General features: G+C 32.5%; 2 protein-coding genes and 1 long non-coding RNA gene across 24 annotated transcripts; 2 read left to right on the forward strand and 1 right to left on the reverse strand.

Moving 5' to 3' along the window:
* The first annotated feature begins 4869 nt into the window (after positions 1–4869).
* LOC130946510 (inactive protein kinase SELMODRAFT_444075-like) lies at positions 4870–9481 on the forward strand. Of its 2 annotated transcripts, XM_057875274.1 has the most exons (10): positions 4870–4959; positions 5679–6429; positions 6651–6805; positions 6895–6989; positions 7108–8132; positions 8235–8395; positions 8481–8557; positions 8651–8798; positions 9031–9180; positions 9279–9481. In XM_057875274.1, the coding sequence occupies exons 2-10, from the start codon at positions 6243–6245 to the stop codon at positions 9351–9353; spliced, it is 2073 nt and encodes a 690-aa protein (XP_057731257.1). In that variant the 5' UTR covers positions 4870–4959; positions 5679–6242; the 3' UTR covers positions 9354–9481. The 2 variants fall into 2 exon arrangements, with proteins under 2 accessions (XP_057731257.1, XP_057731258.1); XM_057875275.1 differs by lacking the exon at positions 4870–4959 and having other exon boundaries at positions 5676–6429.
* Positions 9482–10021: 540 nt separating this feature from the next.
* On the forward strand, positions 10022–12747 carry LOC130943340 (uncharacterized). Of its 3 annotated transcripts, none has more exons than XR_009071782.1 (5): positions 10022–10257; positions 10978–11228; positions 11360–11497; positions 11581–11727; positions 12025–12747. It is a non-coding gene; the product is annotated as an uncharacterized LOC130943340 (long non-coding RNA). The 3 variants fall into 3 exon arrangements; XR_009071781.1 differs by having other exon boundaries at positions 10978–11497; positions 12025–12207; positions 12294–12746; XR_009071780.1 differs by having other exon boundaries at positions 10978–11497; positions 12025–12746.
* A 473-nt stretch (positions 12748–13220) lies between these two features.
* LOC130944934 (uncharacterized) lies at positions 13221–16882 on the reverse strand. Of its 19 annotated transcripts, none has more exons than XR_009072185.1 (6): positions 16638–16882; positions 15404–15918; positions 14716–14784; positions 14400–14458; positions 14182–14301; positions 13227–13730 (listed from the first exon to the last, which is right to left on the reverse strand). XR_009072185.1 is itself a non-coding variant. In XM_057873533.1 (3 exons), exons 2-3 carry the CDS (start codon positions 15645–15647, stop codon positions 13507–13509), a joined length of 468 nt encoding a protein of 155 aa, XP_057729516.1. In that variant the 5' UTR covers positions 15648–15894; positions 16638–16882; the 3' UTR covers positions 13224–13506. The 19 variants fall into 19 exon arrangements, 1 of the variants encoding a protein (XP_057729516.1); XR_009072184.1 differs by having other exon boundaries at positions 13228–13730; positions 14736–14784; XR_009072178.1 differs by having other exon boundaries at positions 13226–14301; positions 14736–14784.
* Positions 16883–17070: the final 188 nt, after the last annotated feature.

Below are 17070 nucleotides of genomic sequence, written 5' to 3' on the forward strand. Positions count from 1 at the left end.
GTTAATTGATCTAATTTCATAAACTTATCATATTAGCTGCCAATTATAGTTATTAGGTGTATGTTGTGGTGTCACCTAATGTATCATATCAATAAACTCTAATGTTATTAGTAACGGAAGTGATAGAAGGACTAATATAACTAACTTAAAATCTTTAAAAGATAAAATTGATTAAAAAAATTTAAAAATTAATTTAAAAAAATGAATAATTTATCAGAAACTAATTTAACTTTTCATTCATTTAATTTTGCTACCATACATAATGAAAGAAAGTTTTTAAATATACCGAAACATCACTATTCTACTAATTTTAATTATTGATTTTAGTTAATATATATTACATATTTTTTATAATTAAGATTAACGATTAAAATTATTATAATATTAATTAATATACGCTTAAAATTTTTTCTATAGTGAAATTCCATGCATATCAGCACATATATGTCGCACATTTGAGCATAGAGATTCCAATTGGCCCACTCAAGAGGGCTTGAATCATTGAGCATGTGATGAACTTTGAGAATAAACTGATTATTAGATTAGATCACACAATGCTAGAAGAATTTTGGGTGTGTTATTTATGTCATTGTGTGTGAATTTTGTATTAGTAGGTTTGTGGATGTAGGGATATACATAGATCGAGACATTGACATTTGACAATAACCATTTAGCTTTTTGTAGGGTCAATATTGTCATTGGCATGTGGGCTTTTGCTTACAGCACCATGGATTATTAGGGTCCTCTCTTCATGGCTCCACCTTGATCCATGTCACTTTCATTGTATTCACAATTTAAAAATATGTATACTATGTTGGTGACTTTTATGGTGGCTTTTCTCTTATGGTAATTATGGTGACTAAGGTGATTAAATTAAATCAACCAATGCAATGTTGGCATGTGGCATGTTTAGCACAAATAGAAGGCAGACTTTGACATAGTTGACCATGATAAATTGGCTAATAAAAAAAATGAAAAAAGAAAAAAATTTTTGGATATTAATTAAGAGTAATAAACAACTAACTAAATCATTCCAAAAAAATGTAAGAAATTAGAAAATACAAAAAATAGAAAGATTGGTTCAGAATGTTCCACAACATCTAAAAATCATCAAAGGTAGGCTAAAATCGTTCCATATTTATCCACCTGAAAGTTACGGTTTCTTCAATTTGTTTCTCGTCTCTAATAAGCCAATGGAACTTGCAATCTGGCTACTGAGTTTGTTTTGAACATCCGCTGCATCTACAAATGTACCATTTTTCACAAATACCCTCACTGCTTTTTTTTTTATTTGTCATGGCCTTCATGAAAACATGCCCAACTGAAAATCTAGACCTGATGTGAACACGCCCCTTCTTCCTCATCAATTCGCCGAAGACGCTGATGAGCTGCCGCTGTTCTTTCGGACACTTCTAATTGCCACTTCTTCCAGTGGCTCCAAGTCTCAAGATACGGTGCTTCGAGTTTCAGTAAAAAGTATTCATTTTCTGTTGGTACGGTGCTCCACCATAGTGATGCTTCTTATCCAGTGGAACATCAAGACTTTTATTTAAAAAAAAAAACAAAAATTATTTTTCGAATGCAAAATTACATAAATACCTTCCCAGCAAATCTACTGAAGTTACTGTGTTTATCTTTAATTGCATAATCCTCAGCGACATTGTTTCGCTCATTCCTAGAGAATCCTTGGGGCCAGATATTATGATGTTATTGGTGGGTCAAAGCATAGCCACCGTTAGTCACCGGTATCCAGACACCAGAGAACTCGCCTACATACAATATACTTTAACAGTTCAGCTTACTTTATACATGGTTGAAGGAAGTATAGAATATAAATTATAATATATATTCAATACCTTATAAAAATTAAATTAAAAGAGTATATAATATATAAATGGTTATTTTTATAAAGATATTTTTATGTAAAGATATTACAAATGGTTAGATAATTTAATAAAATATATTCAATCAAATATATTAAATTATTTAATATTTTATTATATTAACTTTATAACATGTTCATGAAGTCATATTAGACGCACCTATATATTCATGTTCAGGGTTAAGTTACCTTTTAATTTGAAGTTGAGTTTACTTAAGACGCCACATTTTTGTGCAGAGTCTAAGCGAAAAGGAACTTAATCATGTATATTAGCATATTCATTATTAACACATTATACTAATATATTTTTGACGTACCTAACATGTTCTATATTAATAGAATTGGCAATAAGTAGGATAGGATAGAGTTTGAATTTTATCTTAATTTTATTTGTGCGTTGAAAATTTTATTAAAATTTTATCTTTTTTTTAAGTTAAAAATCTTTTAACCCTAATCCTACTCACATCCTAAAATTTTAAATCCTATCCTATTATATCATACCCGCGAAAATATTAATTTTTTTTTAAAGTAATTATAAAATTCAATCAGTCTAAATTTCATACATATTAATAAAATAAAAAATAAAAAATTAATGTTCTAAATTATTAAATTAATTAACTAATTTAGTGGTTGCTAACTTATATACCTAACTTTTATAAAAATATGTGTTATATATAGAATGCAGATAGGATAGAATACACCATAAACCTATATCTTATTCTATCCGCAGACATACCTAGACCGATCTCTATCTTATTCTTAGTGGGTCGGGTAGCCCACCCTACCTAAATGAATTAAGCCAAATTGAATACCCACAGATAGAATATATATTGCCAGCCTTACTTATTATTACAACAGCTAATAATAATAATAATAATAATAATAATAATAATAATTTGTAATCTAAATCAATTTTGCCATCGTATACAGTACTTGTTTGGAGTTTTTTTAATCCCATTTTAAGCATCTTTCACCAATTCAACCACTCAATGATGATGTAAGTCCATTTGCCTCCATTTTGAATTGTGAAGAGTCGATTCAATTGGTAAATGGTAGTAAATTAGCCATAATTCAATGATTTAATTTGTGCATGATTTCCAGCTAGTGACTAAAAAAACAAATATATAGTTTTAAATTGACAGAAAAATCTAAAAGTATATTTAAAAAATTAAGTGGTAGTTAAATTTATCATTTTTTTAATACCCATATTTAACATATATAATATATTTGGAAAACTAAAAAATTCAGTTAAAAAAATATAACTGCAATTCTTGAAATTAAATTAGATGAATCGAATTTGTTGTACATAAAAAAAATAAATATAATATTACGAATTATTAATACATTTGAAAGAAGGAAACGTGCATTCATGTCATATCGTTTTAAAGTTTATTAATTATTTCTTAATGGAATAATCTCTTTAATTTTCAGATCTCTGCTGCCGTTTTCAAACTCTTCCTATTTTATATATTACTTTATTGTAAAGTAGGTTACTCATGTTTGATTAATAACTAATAAGTCTATAAAAGTGTTTATTCAACGTCATTCTATTTTTTAATGCCACATTTAAATATATGACGGTATAAATTAAAACTGGACCATCATGTTGCAACGTATTAATCTAATTAAAACTTCTGGAAATTGTTTAGTTTGTATCACTGATTTGAATGCGAAAGCCTGATGATGCTAACTATAAAGCTACAAGATATTATTATTATTATTATTATTATTATTATTATTATTATTATTATTATTATTAATTAAAATGTGACTATATTATATGATTCTAATAGAAGTATATATATAATATATGAAGAACATAACAAAATCAGTTAGAAGGTGGCCAAACGTGAAGTCCATGCACAATTCACAACTAATCATAAATCATGGAACATGGATCACCAAATTCAGCAGCAATTGAAGTTATCACATAGAAAACCAGAAACCACACATACACAAAAAATTGAGACCATATGTTATAACTTTAATTCAAACTATTAAAAATTAGGTAAACGGATAAATTAATCTTTGAAAGATAAAATATTTTTTAAATTTGTTTTTAAAATTTTTTTTTAATTAAATTGGTTCATCAAAGATTAAAAGTTAATCATATTTGTCATTTAATCATTCTATTAATAATTTTTTTAATAATTAATGTTGTAAAATGTTAATTGGCAACACATATCAGACCTAATATGTCTAACATGTTTAATTGGATATTAATCAAATATATTTATAAAATTCTATTATTTTACTTATTTTTCTCAATTATATAAATTTTATTCCCAAAATGATATAGTGACTAAATTGATAAATTTCATAAATATATTTAGTCAGCGTCCAATCGAATATATTATGTGTTATGTATCCTATTAATTAACATTTTACATCATCAATAATCTACAAAAATTATTAATAGAATAACTAAAAGACAAATATAATTAATTTATAATTTTTGAAAAACTAATTTAATTGATAAAATTCGTTAAAGAACGAATTTAGAGAAAATCTCAATTTTTATGTCGCCCATTAAGTATTTATGTAGATAAGGGAAAATGGTTAGTTCAGAGTTATTAATGTTAGATAGCTCTATGGTTGAGGCCAATTTATAGCGTTAGGCTCTGCACAAAATCTGATTCACTTTCTTACTTATCTGCCTCCCAAGTAACATGATGTCACATGTATGAACCTTTGCAGAATTGGAACACCATTGTGTTTCAGACTTTCAGTTTCATCCTAAATTTGCAATTATTCTTAAGAAAAAAAAAATCTTAATATCTTTATCTGTGTTCTCTTCACTTCTCTATATGTCTCTATCTCCATTGTTTACTACTCACATAGTCACATGTCACAAAAGAAAAGAACTCTCCTCTCTTTTCTCTCCTTGCATTGAGGATTGGGCTACTTGGGTTGTTAAAAGTTCCAAACTTTGTCTCATTTCTTTTCATGGTGGTCCATTCCGTTATGCTTGGTTTTGGTTTTGACAACCCCTTTTCATCATTTTCTTTTTCCTTTCATTCTGTGCCATGGCGTTAATACTACCCAAATGATGATGCTGGAAGTGCAAGTGTAGCAAAGTAAGCAAATGCATTTACGTTAAAGCTTTGAGCTTTTGCAAGTTTAAAGTTGAATGAACCATAAGAAAAAAAGAGGGTGTTTGACAAGACAACCCCTTGAGCTCATTGAAGGTCTTAGTTTTCATGCATATGTTCACAATGCTTGGTTTTTGGGGATATTTTTTCTTGTTATTCTATTTTTCTTTTTTAATCAAATAAAGTTTTGTTATTCCCAACGAAGAACTGTTACGAGCTTGACTCTACAGGGTTTTCATTTTGTTTACTACAATAATATTAAACAGAAAAGTGTATGATATGTTGATATCTTTGTTTTATATTCTTATTTTTTAGCTTAATGTTCAATGTCCAATAGAGTAGAATGATAGAAAAACAATATATGATAATAGAGATAAAGAAAGGTTTGGATCTCATCCCTAGTGTCTTTTTTCTCTGCTTTGTTTGATAGTTGCCAAATTATGTTTCTGTATCTTCTAAACCAACAAGATGTCAGTTACCAGTTCTTTCTTGTGGCTTGTCTCTCACATTGTTTTGGATTTCTTCTTTTTCTTCATTCATCCAAATCACTGTTTTTCTACTTTTTAATTGAAATGACATTTGGGACTGTGCAGAGTGAAAAAACTAGTACTGAACTTTGAGTGGCTCAGAGAGCTAAAATAACCTTTATCTTAAGTCATATCAGTGGCAATTGAAACTCATGGTTACTGTTTCTTTTGGTGTAGAGGGGTTCCTCTAAGGTCATGTCAACAGTAAATCCAGCTAGTTGGATCCATGTTTTGACTTGGAGGTTGATTTGAAGGCTCAAAGGCAAAGCCAATGCAAAACTGAAAAGGCATGTTCTTTGGTTCAGTGAGCAGTGCTTTTCAATCTTCATGGATTTCTTTTTTCTCACACTTGAAATCTACATTGCACTGTGAGCTGGGGAATGCAGCATGTTGCTTTCTGAGCCAAAAGGGTCACATGGATTCTTCACGGATTTGATACTATTCTGGGAACCTAGCTACATGCGGAAACCATCTTGTTCTTGAGTGAAGAAAAAGCAAGTTCATGAGGAAGTTAAAAAGAGGGGTTGTTTGCATTTGATTAAAAGGGTCTTATTACTGGTTTCTCTGCTATTGCTTGATGATTGAAAAGGTGGGGTGGGGCCAAAGGAGTAACTTTGATCATGTTCTTCTGATATGCTTCTCCAACTTCTTGTTTAGGATATACAAATACATGTCTTTGATGGTTATTCACTGAAACCTGTTATAGCTTTTGTGGGATTGTTGGTGGTGGTGGTGGTGGTGATGAGTCGAGAACAGCATAAGCGAGGGAAGGAAGAAAAAGGTTCAGATGGTGCTGAGAAGGTTATTGTTGCTGTTAAGGCATCAAAGGAAATTCCAAAGACAGCACTTGTTTGGTCTCTGACTCATGTTGTTCAACCTGGGGATTGCATTACACTAATAGTGGTTGTGCCTTCTTCACAAAGTTTTGGTAAACCTTCTATTTGCTTCCATATGCTCATTGTTTCTGTGCTTTCTTTCCTTTTTGTCAGATAATACATCTCTTTTACAAAGTACTGAATAGTTTAGATGCTGTCCTATGTGGCACTCACAGGTTCTAGCATTCAAGTTGTTATTGTTGTCAATTGAGAATTTTGAAACATAACTATTTTGTTTGGTATCTTTTACCTGAATTTTTGTGCAAATATGCAGGAAGAAGATTATGGGGTTTTCCAAGGTTTGCTGGTGACTGTGCCAACACCCAGAAGAAATCTCATTCACCAACTAGTTCAGAGCAGAAGAGTGAGATTACTGATTCTTTCTCTCAGATGATTCTTCAGCTCCATGACATCTATGATCCAAATAAGGTTAGAATCCTTTGATGTATGTATTGTTAGGTTCATCTTTCTTGCTGTTTCAGTATCATTATGTTAAAACTTTTTTCCTTGTTCAACAGATAAATGTCAAGATTAAAATTGTTTCTGGATCACCTTGTGGAGCAGTGGCTGCAGAAGCTAGAAAGGCCCAAGCCAATTGGGTTGTATTAGACAAGTAATTAGTGATAACAAAATTGATGAATTCTCAATTCCTGGTTTAATTTACAATTTTATTGATCTGAGGTGATAGTTTTTTGCTTTTGGTATTTATTTTGGTTGTGCTTTCTTTGCAGGCAGCTAAAACAAGAAGAAAAGCAGTGTATGGAAGAGCTGCATTGCAACATTGTTGTTATGAAACAATCCCAAGCGAAAGTGCTCCGGTTGAATTTGATTGGATCACAAAAGAAGGATCTTGAAGAAGCAGCTCCATTACATTCCAAGCAAGATGGGAAGCTTGGAAGACAAGCCAAGAATAAGAATGATTCTTTGAGTTCCATAAAAGGAGCAGTTGTCACCCCAACTAGTAGTCCAGATGTAGGGACTCCTTCTACCGCGACTGAAGCCGTTACTTCATCTGTTTCAAGCTCTGATCCTGGAACTTCACCATTCTTTGTTTCTGAGATGAATAATGGTGAGTCAAAGAAAGAGGAAACTATTAAACAAAATGAAGAAGTTGATGCTAGTTCAGACTCGGATAGCGAAAAGTTGTCCCTATCCTCAGCAACCTTGAGATTCCAACCATGGATCAAAGATTTACTTTTATGCAAACAATCATCTCAATGCAGAGAAGAAGGATGCCATAGCAAGAATCAAACATCCACAGCTAGAGCTTTGATGGAAAAGTTCTCAAGGCTAGAAAGAGAAGCTGAAATGGAGATCTCAAGCCATATGAGTGAGTTGGATTTGAGTGGAAATGTAAGAGAAGCAATAACATTATCAAGAAATGCTCCACCTGGTCCACCTCCATTGTGTTCAATATGTCAACACAAGGCTCCTGTTTTTGGGAAACCTCCAAGGTGGTTCAGCTATGCCGAGTTGGAACTCGCTACGAGTGGATTCTCTCAAGCTAATTTCTTGGCAGAAGGGGGATTTGGCTCTGTTCACAGAGGGGCCTTACCTGATGGACAAGTCATTGCTGTGAAGCAGCATAAACTGGCTAGTTCTCAGGGTGATGTTGAATTTTGCTCAGAGGTTGAAGTCCTCAGCTGTGCTCAGCATCGAAACGTTGTAATGCTCATTGGATTCTGTATTGAGAATAAGAGAAGGTTGCTGGTTTATGAGTACATATGTAATGGATCTCTGGACACTCACTTATATGGTAATTTTACTTGCTTCTGCTTCTAACTTTTGAGTTGGATTGAACTTATTGAAGTAATTCTAGATGCTAAGTTCATATAATTGTAAACTGACATTTTTTCAGGGAAAAAACAGGAACCATTAGAATGGTCAGCACGTCAAAGAATTGCCGTGGGAGCTGCTAGAGGCTTGAGATATCTTCATGAGGAGTGCAGAGTAGGCTGCATTATCCACCGTGACATGCGGCCGAATAACATTCTTATCACCCATGATTTTGAGCCACTGGTAGGTGAAAAGGAAGAACTTTAGTACATCATCCTATGCAGTTTCTTTTTTCATGATAACATTGTGTTGAATTGTGCAATGCAAGGTTGGTGATTTTGGGCTAGCAAGGTGGCAGCAACATAGAGACACTGGTGTTGAAACTAGAGTGATTGGAACATTTGGGTAATAGTTTTTCATCATCTAACTTGTCATTGTAATATAACAAACATGCAACTAACTATGCTCTAATTTGTTGATATTCTGTTCTGTTTTTAGGTATTTGGCTCCTGAATATGCTCAAAGCGGCCAAATAACAGAAAAGGCTGATGTTTACTCCTTTGGGGTGGTATTGGTGGAGCTTGTTACCGGACGAAAAGCTGTCGATCTTAGCAGGCCGAAGGGGCAGCAATGTCTTACTGAATGGGTGAGTTAAGGGAGGACTATTAATATATTGGTGAAAATTCACGTGCAGTTGTCCTTATGCAAAGATAATTGTTAAGAGCTTAGTTTAGTTAAATATGTCAAATCATCTAACGTTTCTTACCTATTATGTTTATTTGAAGACAACTGCATGTGAATAGTCACTTTATATTATGTATATAATCTTTTCATCATTTCAAGAGTATTAGTGTTAATATGAAATTTGTATTATGAAGGCACGGCCATTGCTAGCAGAATATGCAATTGAGGAACTAATTGATCCAAGGTTGGGAAATAACTATGCAGAAAATGAGGTCAATTGCATGCTTCATGCAGCTTCATTATGCATGAGGAGAGATCCTTATTCCAGACCACGCATGTCACAGGTGAACAAAACTATCATGTTTCTAAGCAAGTTTTACTTTCATTTAATCAGCTACATGCTGTAATCCTAACTCTTGTTTGTGTTTTTTGTTTGTATTAGGTGCTCAGAATACTGGAGGGTGACATGATCATGGACACAAATTACATTACAGCTACCAATCCCACCACCACATAAAGATGATATATTTTCTTATTTTATGAATGTCATGTAATTTTGTACTTGTATTCTGATCTGTACAGTATAGTAGAAACTAGGATAGTGTCCAATAAGTAGAAGCAGCCTTTTGTGCTTTTTCAGGTACAGTTACAATGTCTTCCAATTTTACAGTGAGAATGTGAAATGTCTTTAGATGTGTGGTGTATGTTACATCAATTGCCTAATGGTTTAATTGTTTAAAGAGTAAATTAGCCGTTTTCAGTTTGATCTCTCAAAAAAAAAAAAAAAAAACACAAAAGATTAGTTTAATCTTGAGAAAAACTTGTCATGTTAAGTTAACCTTTAAAAAAGATACACATAATATTAGTTTAATTTCTAAAAAGTTTATGATACTTATTTGTTCCTAAAAGATACATATGATTATTTCTATTGAAAAAAATACATATAATTAAAGTGAGATAAAATATATTTTAATCTTAAGAAAACTTATTGTTACTAAAAAGTTATGTATTTAATGAGGCAACGGATTTCTTGCTCCATATTTTATGTGGGAGTATCATTAACCCACTTCAAAATAATTATAAATTGAACCCCGTTTTTTTTTTTTGAAAAAACTAAAAATTAGAAATTGACCTCTGTATTTATTAAGTTTTACACTCTTCCCTTTTTAATTTTGATCACAAATTCAACATTGTAAACCATTTGCTCTGATAGGGTTTTGCCCTCTTTCAATAGTGATTGACATGGTCTCTTCCTCTTCCTCTGCCGTCTCTCTCATCCGCTCATCTTCGCCATGTAACCCGCTTCTGCAGCTGCCTCGCAACTTGCTTCCGCTTCTACTGCGCCGCGCAACCCACTTCCCCGCCGTCGCGCAACCCGCTTCCCCGCCGCCGCACAACCCGCTTCCCCAGCTTTCTATCAGGTAACATTTTCACCCTATCTCTTGTATATATATATTTTCTTACTTCTTTCCAAACTCAGATTCTATTTAGTTTATTTTGTTTTATTGCTTTTTCTATGGTAAGTTTTTGGTAAATTTGAATGAAGTTTAATTTCAATTTGTGTTTGATATATGTTAAAGGAAACTTTGTTTCAATTGTTTATCAGTGATTCTATTTTTCTGGTTCATATGTGTTGTTTCTTCTTATTTATTGGTAACAACCTTAATTTGATTGATTCTGTATGTGCATATTAAATTTGATTTCTTACTAGCTAGCTAGCTTGCTATAGTGATATGACATTATTATTATGCACAGCTTCGTATTTAGGGCTTAAAGAGTTTTTACCACCATATTTGGATCCAAATCTCACAAATCAAGAACTCATCACAGGAGTCAACTTTGCCTCTGATGGTTCTGGTTATGCACACTTACACCAACTCTCAGTGTATCTATAACACTACTCTCTTTCTTTATCTACATCTTATTTATCACATGCCTGAAATGGTTATAATTTCTTTTTTTTTTCCCTCAAATATATGTTTCATGCCTAGCTTTAATTTGTCAATTTGGTTAAAAATATTTTTGTACAAAATTACTTACCTAAATCCTTTTTATGTATAGATATAGATGGATAGAAGAATTAAGTATACATAGATTGGTTAATTTTTCTGAATTTGCATTGGTCTCTCTATTAATTGCAGAATGTAATTTCAATTCGAAAACAGTTGGAACATTTAAAAGAATACAAAAATAGGTTGGAGAGGATTCTTGGTAAACAGAAGATCATATGAAGAACGCTATATTTTTCAGAAGTGCAGGGACAAATGACTTTGTTATTAATTATTTTACATTGCCAATACGAAGAAAGAAAGAGGATAAGTTATTGTTTGGAACGGTGTAGAATTGAAGGAAGTAATTGGTATCCAGAGGAAGAGAAAGAAGAGGACAGAGGGTAAGTTATTGTTTTGCAGCATGAAGCAGCAGCTACCTGGCGTTGATGCTAAATTGCAGAAGATTGCAGATTCTACGAAGTTAGTTATTGTCATCAGATGATTGATGGTTATCTGATATGCAATGTAACAGTCATACGAGGTGAAATCAAGGGGCATTGAAATATTCTGTAAGAGTTGGCTTCCTGAGGCATCCAAGCCAAAAGCAACAGTGTTTTTCTGTGATGGATATGGAGACATCTGCACTTTTTTCTTTGAAGGCATGTTCCTGGTATTAGTAACATGTATCTGCAATTAACTAGAGCAGTAATGTTGTGAATTAGCAACTCAAACGTGTCATGGGATTATTTTCAGGCATAGCTAGGAAGATAGCATTAGCTGGATACGGGGTCTTTGCTATGGATTATCCTGGATTTGGCCTTTCACAAGGCCTCCATGGCTATATCCCTAGTTTTGATGGTCTTGTTGATGATGTCATTGAACATTACTCAAAAATCAAAGGTAATTAAATTCTCACCATCTGCTCTGTCTCGAATTTCAGTCTGTGTTAATTTTGCTGTCATAATAAATCTGTTGAGATGGCATTAGTTTCTTCTCAGAAAGTAGATCAAATATGATATCATTGTCTCCTGGTTGGTGGTTTTTGTACTTTAGATAGAGTAAAGTGATTAGAATGGCATAATGCTTACTTCTGTTCTATTATTATAAATTAGTCTGTATGAAGTAATGCTTAATAGTAGAAAGTTCAAAGATGATATCAAAAGGAATGAGTGTCAACTAATGGTTCATTTCATGCAGCTGTCTTAGGCAATTGCATAACTAGAATTAAAGCATCAAACGTATGATGTGCATTAGGAAACTATGATGTGCAGCAACCCCAAGGGTAACATTAACATTGCAGAGTTGAGAAAGGCCGCAGAAACTCACAAGGACAACTTATCAGCACATATGATAAAATTTGCTTCCTATATATTGATACTTGTATATTCCAGTTATATAAGCAAATTGACATTATTGTCAAACTTTGAGCCTTTTTTATACTAAGTTTGGTTATGATTTGATTGTAGGCAACGTATCCCTCAACCTATGAATGTACCTACGGGCTTAGATTATTCCTGCGAGGCTGCGACCACTTTGAGCCTTTTCTTACTTTTCATGAGATATACTTTTCTTCGAGTCTTTTCTATTATTCTTACTTTTCTTACTTTTCATGAGATATACTTCAGTTCTATGAATGTACCTACGGGCTAGATTATACTTCAGTTCTATTTTCTTTTAAAGGAAAATGGATGATTGTAGGCTCAATGTCAACAATGATGAATTCTGTCTTAAATATTACAACCAGAGTGCATATAAGCTGTTATCCAAAGACTTTGCGAATCCTTGCAGCATAGACCAATATGCTATGATATGTGCACGACAGTGATGCAATATTAGAATATTTCTAAAAAAGTCTTGCCTCTTCCTCCTCCCTCCAGTGAATAATAATTGTGTTATTTTATTTTATGATTGATGTTGTATTCTGTAGTTTTATATGATTATTTGTATGAAGTATATTGTATTATATAACTTAAGATAGATCAATTATTTGTATGATTATTTTTTATCTCTCTCATTGTGTATCACTTTTACATTATCCTATTAAAAACTTACTTATAATTTTGGATAAAACTAAAAATCATACAGTTTTATTTACCTTATTTTTTTAAATTATTTTTATAATGAACTCATCTTTTTAAAGTAAAAAAATAAACTGTATTAATATATATTTTACAACTATAAGTACAAAATTATTTAAAATTTAGATAATAATGATCTATTCACTAATTACACTATGTCCCGTAAATGGTTAAAGACCGAAGTAAAATTTTACTCTTAAAATTTTAAATTTATCTTCTTCATTTTTAAATAAAATTTTAAATTTTAATATTTTTAAAACTAATATATTTACATTTTTGCAATCGAGAAACAATCTTTCTTGATAGGCACCGAAAAAAGAGAGAACCAAAAATTATTGAAAACCAAAAAAGAGAGATGAGCTCGTGTTTAGCTCTTATCACGCAGTAAAATGGCTCTTGCTATACATATTTGGATTAGAAAAAGTTAAAAGAAAAGAAGCAAAAGAAAGAATATAAAAAATGCTTCCATGTCACTTCCAAGTCGGATCCTCCTCCCTCCATACAAAAATGGGATATTATAAAGGAAAAATAATTAAATGATAGACAGAAGAGTGCGATTCACGGGAGCATTATCAACCTTTATAAGAAACAAAAGTGTGATTCAAACTAACACTATAAAATAAAACCAATATTTTTTATAGTTTGCTCTTAAACAGAATCCTTGTGCGGTGTCCCTCAATAGAACCAGCACCTTCTGTCCTATGCGGTGCCCCTGCTTGGTTGGAAGACTTGACTGCACTACTATGAACATTGTACCTTTTGTATACCTTATCCCGGTTCTCTGACCATCAAGTCTCTGCTTGACGCAGTCCGAATCTTTCCTTGCTGAAAGTCAATTTAATTCACCACCACATCGATTACACATAGAATATGATGAATTAAAACAGCACTGATAATAATCAGGGAGATGCAAACACCACTCAATACTAGAAACTGATAAGCACTCCATGTCTAGGATCTGTATTATATTTATTTTAGTGTTCTAAAAGTAACAATAGTACTCACCTAAAAATATTTTTTAGAAATTCCATACAAAAAAAAGTTAGGAAAGAGACGTTGAAAATGTGAGTGTAGATGGTTTCAGAAGGAATGCCGGTTTCCTTTTTTAATGGTAAAAAGTAAAAACCAACTCCAAATGACATGAACGTGAAAGATGAATGTTAGTAAGGGCAACTGGGAGAATTAAAAATGTTGGTAAGAGTAGTTTTCTTGACCAAATACTTCATATAGGACCAAAGATATTAGCCTAGTTTAAGATAAATCCAACAAGACACACCGAAGGATATAGCATTAAAAGCAATTGCCCTAAAGATCATGGTTCAATCCATTCTGCGTTATTGCTGTTAGTAGACAGTCCTGCATTCCTTGATCTTAAAGCCATCTGAAAACTTAGAATCTGAAAACTCAGAATCCAATTTCACAACACAAACTCATCTTAGATTCATAAAAATTAACCAGAAAGAAAGATGAAAGTGAAAAGGCAGTGGCTTATACATATTTGGAATGTAGTGATATCCTGTTGTTGCAAGGCTATTGCTAATTTCAGATCAGAACTGTCACACAATTACAGGTAAGATCAAAATTAACCATATCATATTGAATAATTTTAATTGAAATTACAACAGGATTTAAAAAGGAAAGGGGGAAGGGAGAAAATGTTTACAATGAATTCTATGGGAGTCAATTTTTGGAACCTAATGTATGGTCTAATGCTCAAGTTAAATCTCGCATTTCACATGGCCTTTGTAAATAAATCTACATGAAATATTCCTAACTAGCATCTTAAACCAGAAATAAAGGATTCCACAACCTTAAACCAAAATACTATACCATATTACACCACTTCATTGCTACTGTACGAAGCATTCTCATCATATACCTACAATATAAGCAATATAATATCAATAGTACTAGCTAATAGGCAGCAATTAAGACTTTGTCTTAACTCATTGGTAAAAATACTTACTAGTGAGTCATCTTCAATGTTCATGTGATCATCCAAGTCATTATCAAATGACATTCATATCATATCATATGGTTATGGACTTGCAATAAAGGCAAGAAAAAAGGAATAGCAAAGTGCAAAAAGCCAAGAAGGGGGTTAAAATGGACATGAGGCCATAATTATACAAAGAAAAATTATTATTTTGTATGGAATCACATTCACACATCTGCACAAGAATTTAATTATAACTTTACTGGAAACAAATTTATATAGACATGAAATCATTATTGTTATAAAGGTAAAATTCTTTGATTCAGTCATCTACTTTGCTAGTTGAGGTTTTGACGTTGAAAAGGGAATGGTTCAACAAGGATTTGATCCCCTTATGCTCAAAGTTCAGATTTGATTGGCCTTTACACTCAATTTTGTTTCATTTTCATGGCAATAACATTCCTCCTAACTACTGAGTAGCACAGCAATATCATCACTATTATCACCCAAAAAGAAAAAACATACGAAATGATGAATTGAAAAGGCATAATGATTAACTAACCTCCAAGCGTTGAGGCAGCGTCTTGCGCGGCGGCGGTGGAAGCAGGTTGCGGCGTCGTCTGAAGCGTGATGTGGCGGCGAGGATTGGCGAACAAGAGATACAGTAGAGGAAGAGGATGAGAGAATGGCGCTGAATGAAATTGAATGAAAAACCCTAGCAGAAATGCTTCTCTTCTCTTCTCTTCTCTTATCTTCTCTGTAATCTTCTGCAATTTAGCATCAACGCCAGGTAGCTGCTGCTTCATGCTGCAAAACAATAACTTATCCTATGTCCTCTTCTTTCTCTTCCTCTGGATACCAATTACTTCCTTCAATTCTACACCGTTCCAAACAATAACTTATCCTCTGTCTTTCTTCGTATTGGCAATGTAAAATAATTAATAACAAAGTCATTTGTCCCTGCACTTCTGAAAAATATAGCATTCTTCATATGATCTTCTGTTTACCAAGAATCCTCTCCAACCTATTTTTGTATTCTTTTAAATGTTCCAACTGTTTTCGAATTGAAATTACATTCTGCAATTAATAGAGAGACCAATGCAAATTCAGAAAATTAACCAATCTATGTATACTTAATACTTCTATCCATCTATATCTATACATAAAGAGGATTTAGGTAAGTAATTTTGTACAAAAATATTTTTAACCAAATTGACAAATTAAAGCTAGGCATGAAACATATATTTGAGGAAAAAAAAAGAAATTATAACCATTTCATGCATGTGATAAATAAGATGTAGATAAAGAAAGAGAGTAGTGTTATAGATACACTGAGGAGTTGGTGTAAGTGTGTCATAACCAGAACCATCAGAGACAAAGTTGACTCCTGTGATGAGTTCTTGATTTGTGAGATTTGGATCCAAATATGGTGGTAAAAACTCTTTAAGCCCTAAATACGAAGCTGTGCATAATAATAATGTCATATCACTATAGCAAGCTAGCTAGCTAGTAAGAAATCAAATTTAATATGCACATACAGAATCAATCAAATTAAGGTTGTTACCAATAAATAAGAAGAAACAACACATATGAACCAGAAAAATAGAATCACTGATAAACAATTGAAACAAAGTTTCCTTTAACATATATCAAACACAAATAGAAATTAAACTTAATTTAAATTTACCAAAAACTTACCATAGAAAAAGCAATAAAACAAAATAAACTAAATAGAATCTGAGTTTGGAAAGAAGTAAGAAAATATATATATACAAGAGATAGGGTGAAAATGTTACCTGATAGAAAGCTGGGGAAGCGGGTTGTGCGGCGGCGGGGAAGCGGGTTGCGCGACGGCGGGGAAGTGGGTTGCGCGGCGCAGTAGAAGCGGAAGCAAGTTGCGAGGCAGCTGCAGAAGCGGGTTACATGGCGAAGATGAGCGGATGAGAGAGACGGCAGAGGAAGAGGAAGAGACCATGTCAATCACTATTGAAAGAGGGCAAAACCCTATCAGAGCAAATGGTTTACAACGTTGAATTTGTGATCAAAATTAAAAAGGGAAGAGTGTAAAACTTAATAAATACAGAGGTCAATTTCTAATTTTTAGTTTTTTCAAAAAAAAAAACGGGGTTCAATTTATAATTATTTTGAAGTGGGTTAATGATACTCCCACATAAAATATGGAGCAAGGAATCCGTTGCCTACTTAATTAGTTATAAATTTTAGTTTTGC

The sequence above is a fragment of the Arachis stenosperma genome, chromosome 8 (genome assembly GCF_014773155.1).
Source record: "Arachis stenosperma cultivar V10309 chromosome 8, arast.V10309.gnm1.PFL2, whole genome shotgun sequence".
Lineage (NCBI taxonomy): Eukaryota > Viridiplantae > Streptophyta > Magnoliopsida > Fabales > Fabaceae > Arachis > Arachis stenosperma.

Coding starts and splice junctions, on each gene's coding strand:
- LOC130946510 (XM_057875274.1), top strand. CDS start 6,243: ATGAGTCGAGAACAGCATAAGCGAGGGAAGGAAGAAAAAGGTTCAGAT. Junction 6,990..7,107: donor AATTGGGTTGTATTAGACAA/GTAATTAGTGAT, acceptor CTTTCTTTGCAG/GCAGCTAAAACAAGAAGAAA. Junction 9,181..9,278: donor CCAGACCACGCATGTCACAG/GTGAACAAAACT, acceptor TGTTTGTATTAG/GTGCTCAGAATACTGGAGGG.
- LOC130944934 (XM_057873533.1), bottom strand. CDS start 15,647: ATGAAGCAGCAGCTACCTGGCGTTGATGCTAAATTGCAGAAGATTACA. Junction 13,731..15,403: donor CGCTGCCTCAACGCTTGGAG/GTTAGTTAATCA, acceptor ATTGACTTTCAG/CAAGGAAAGATTCGGACTGC.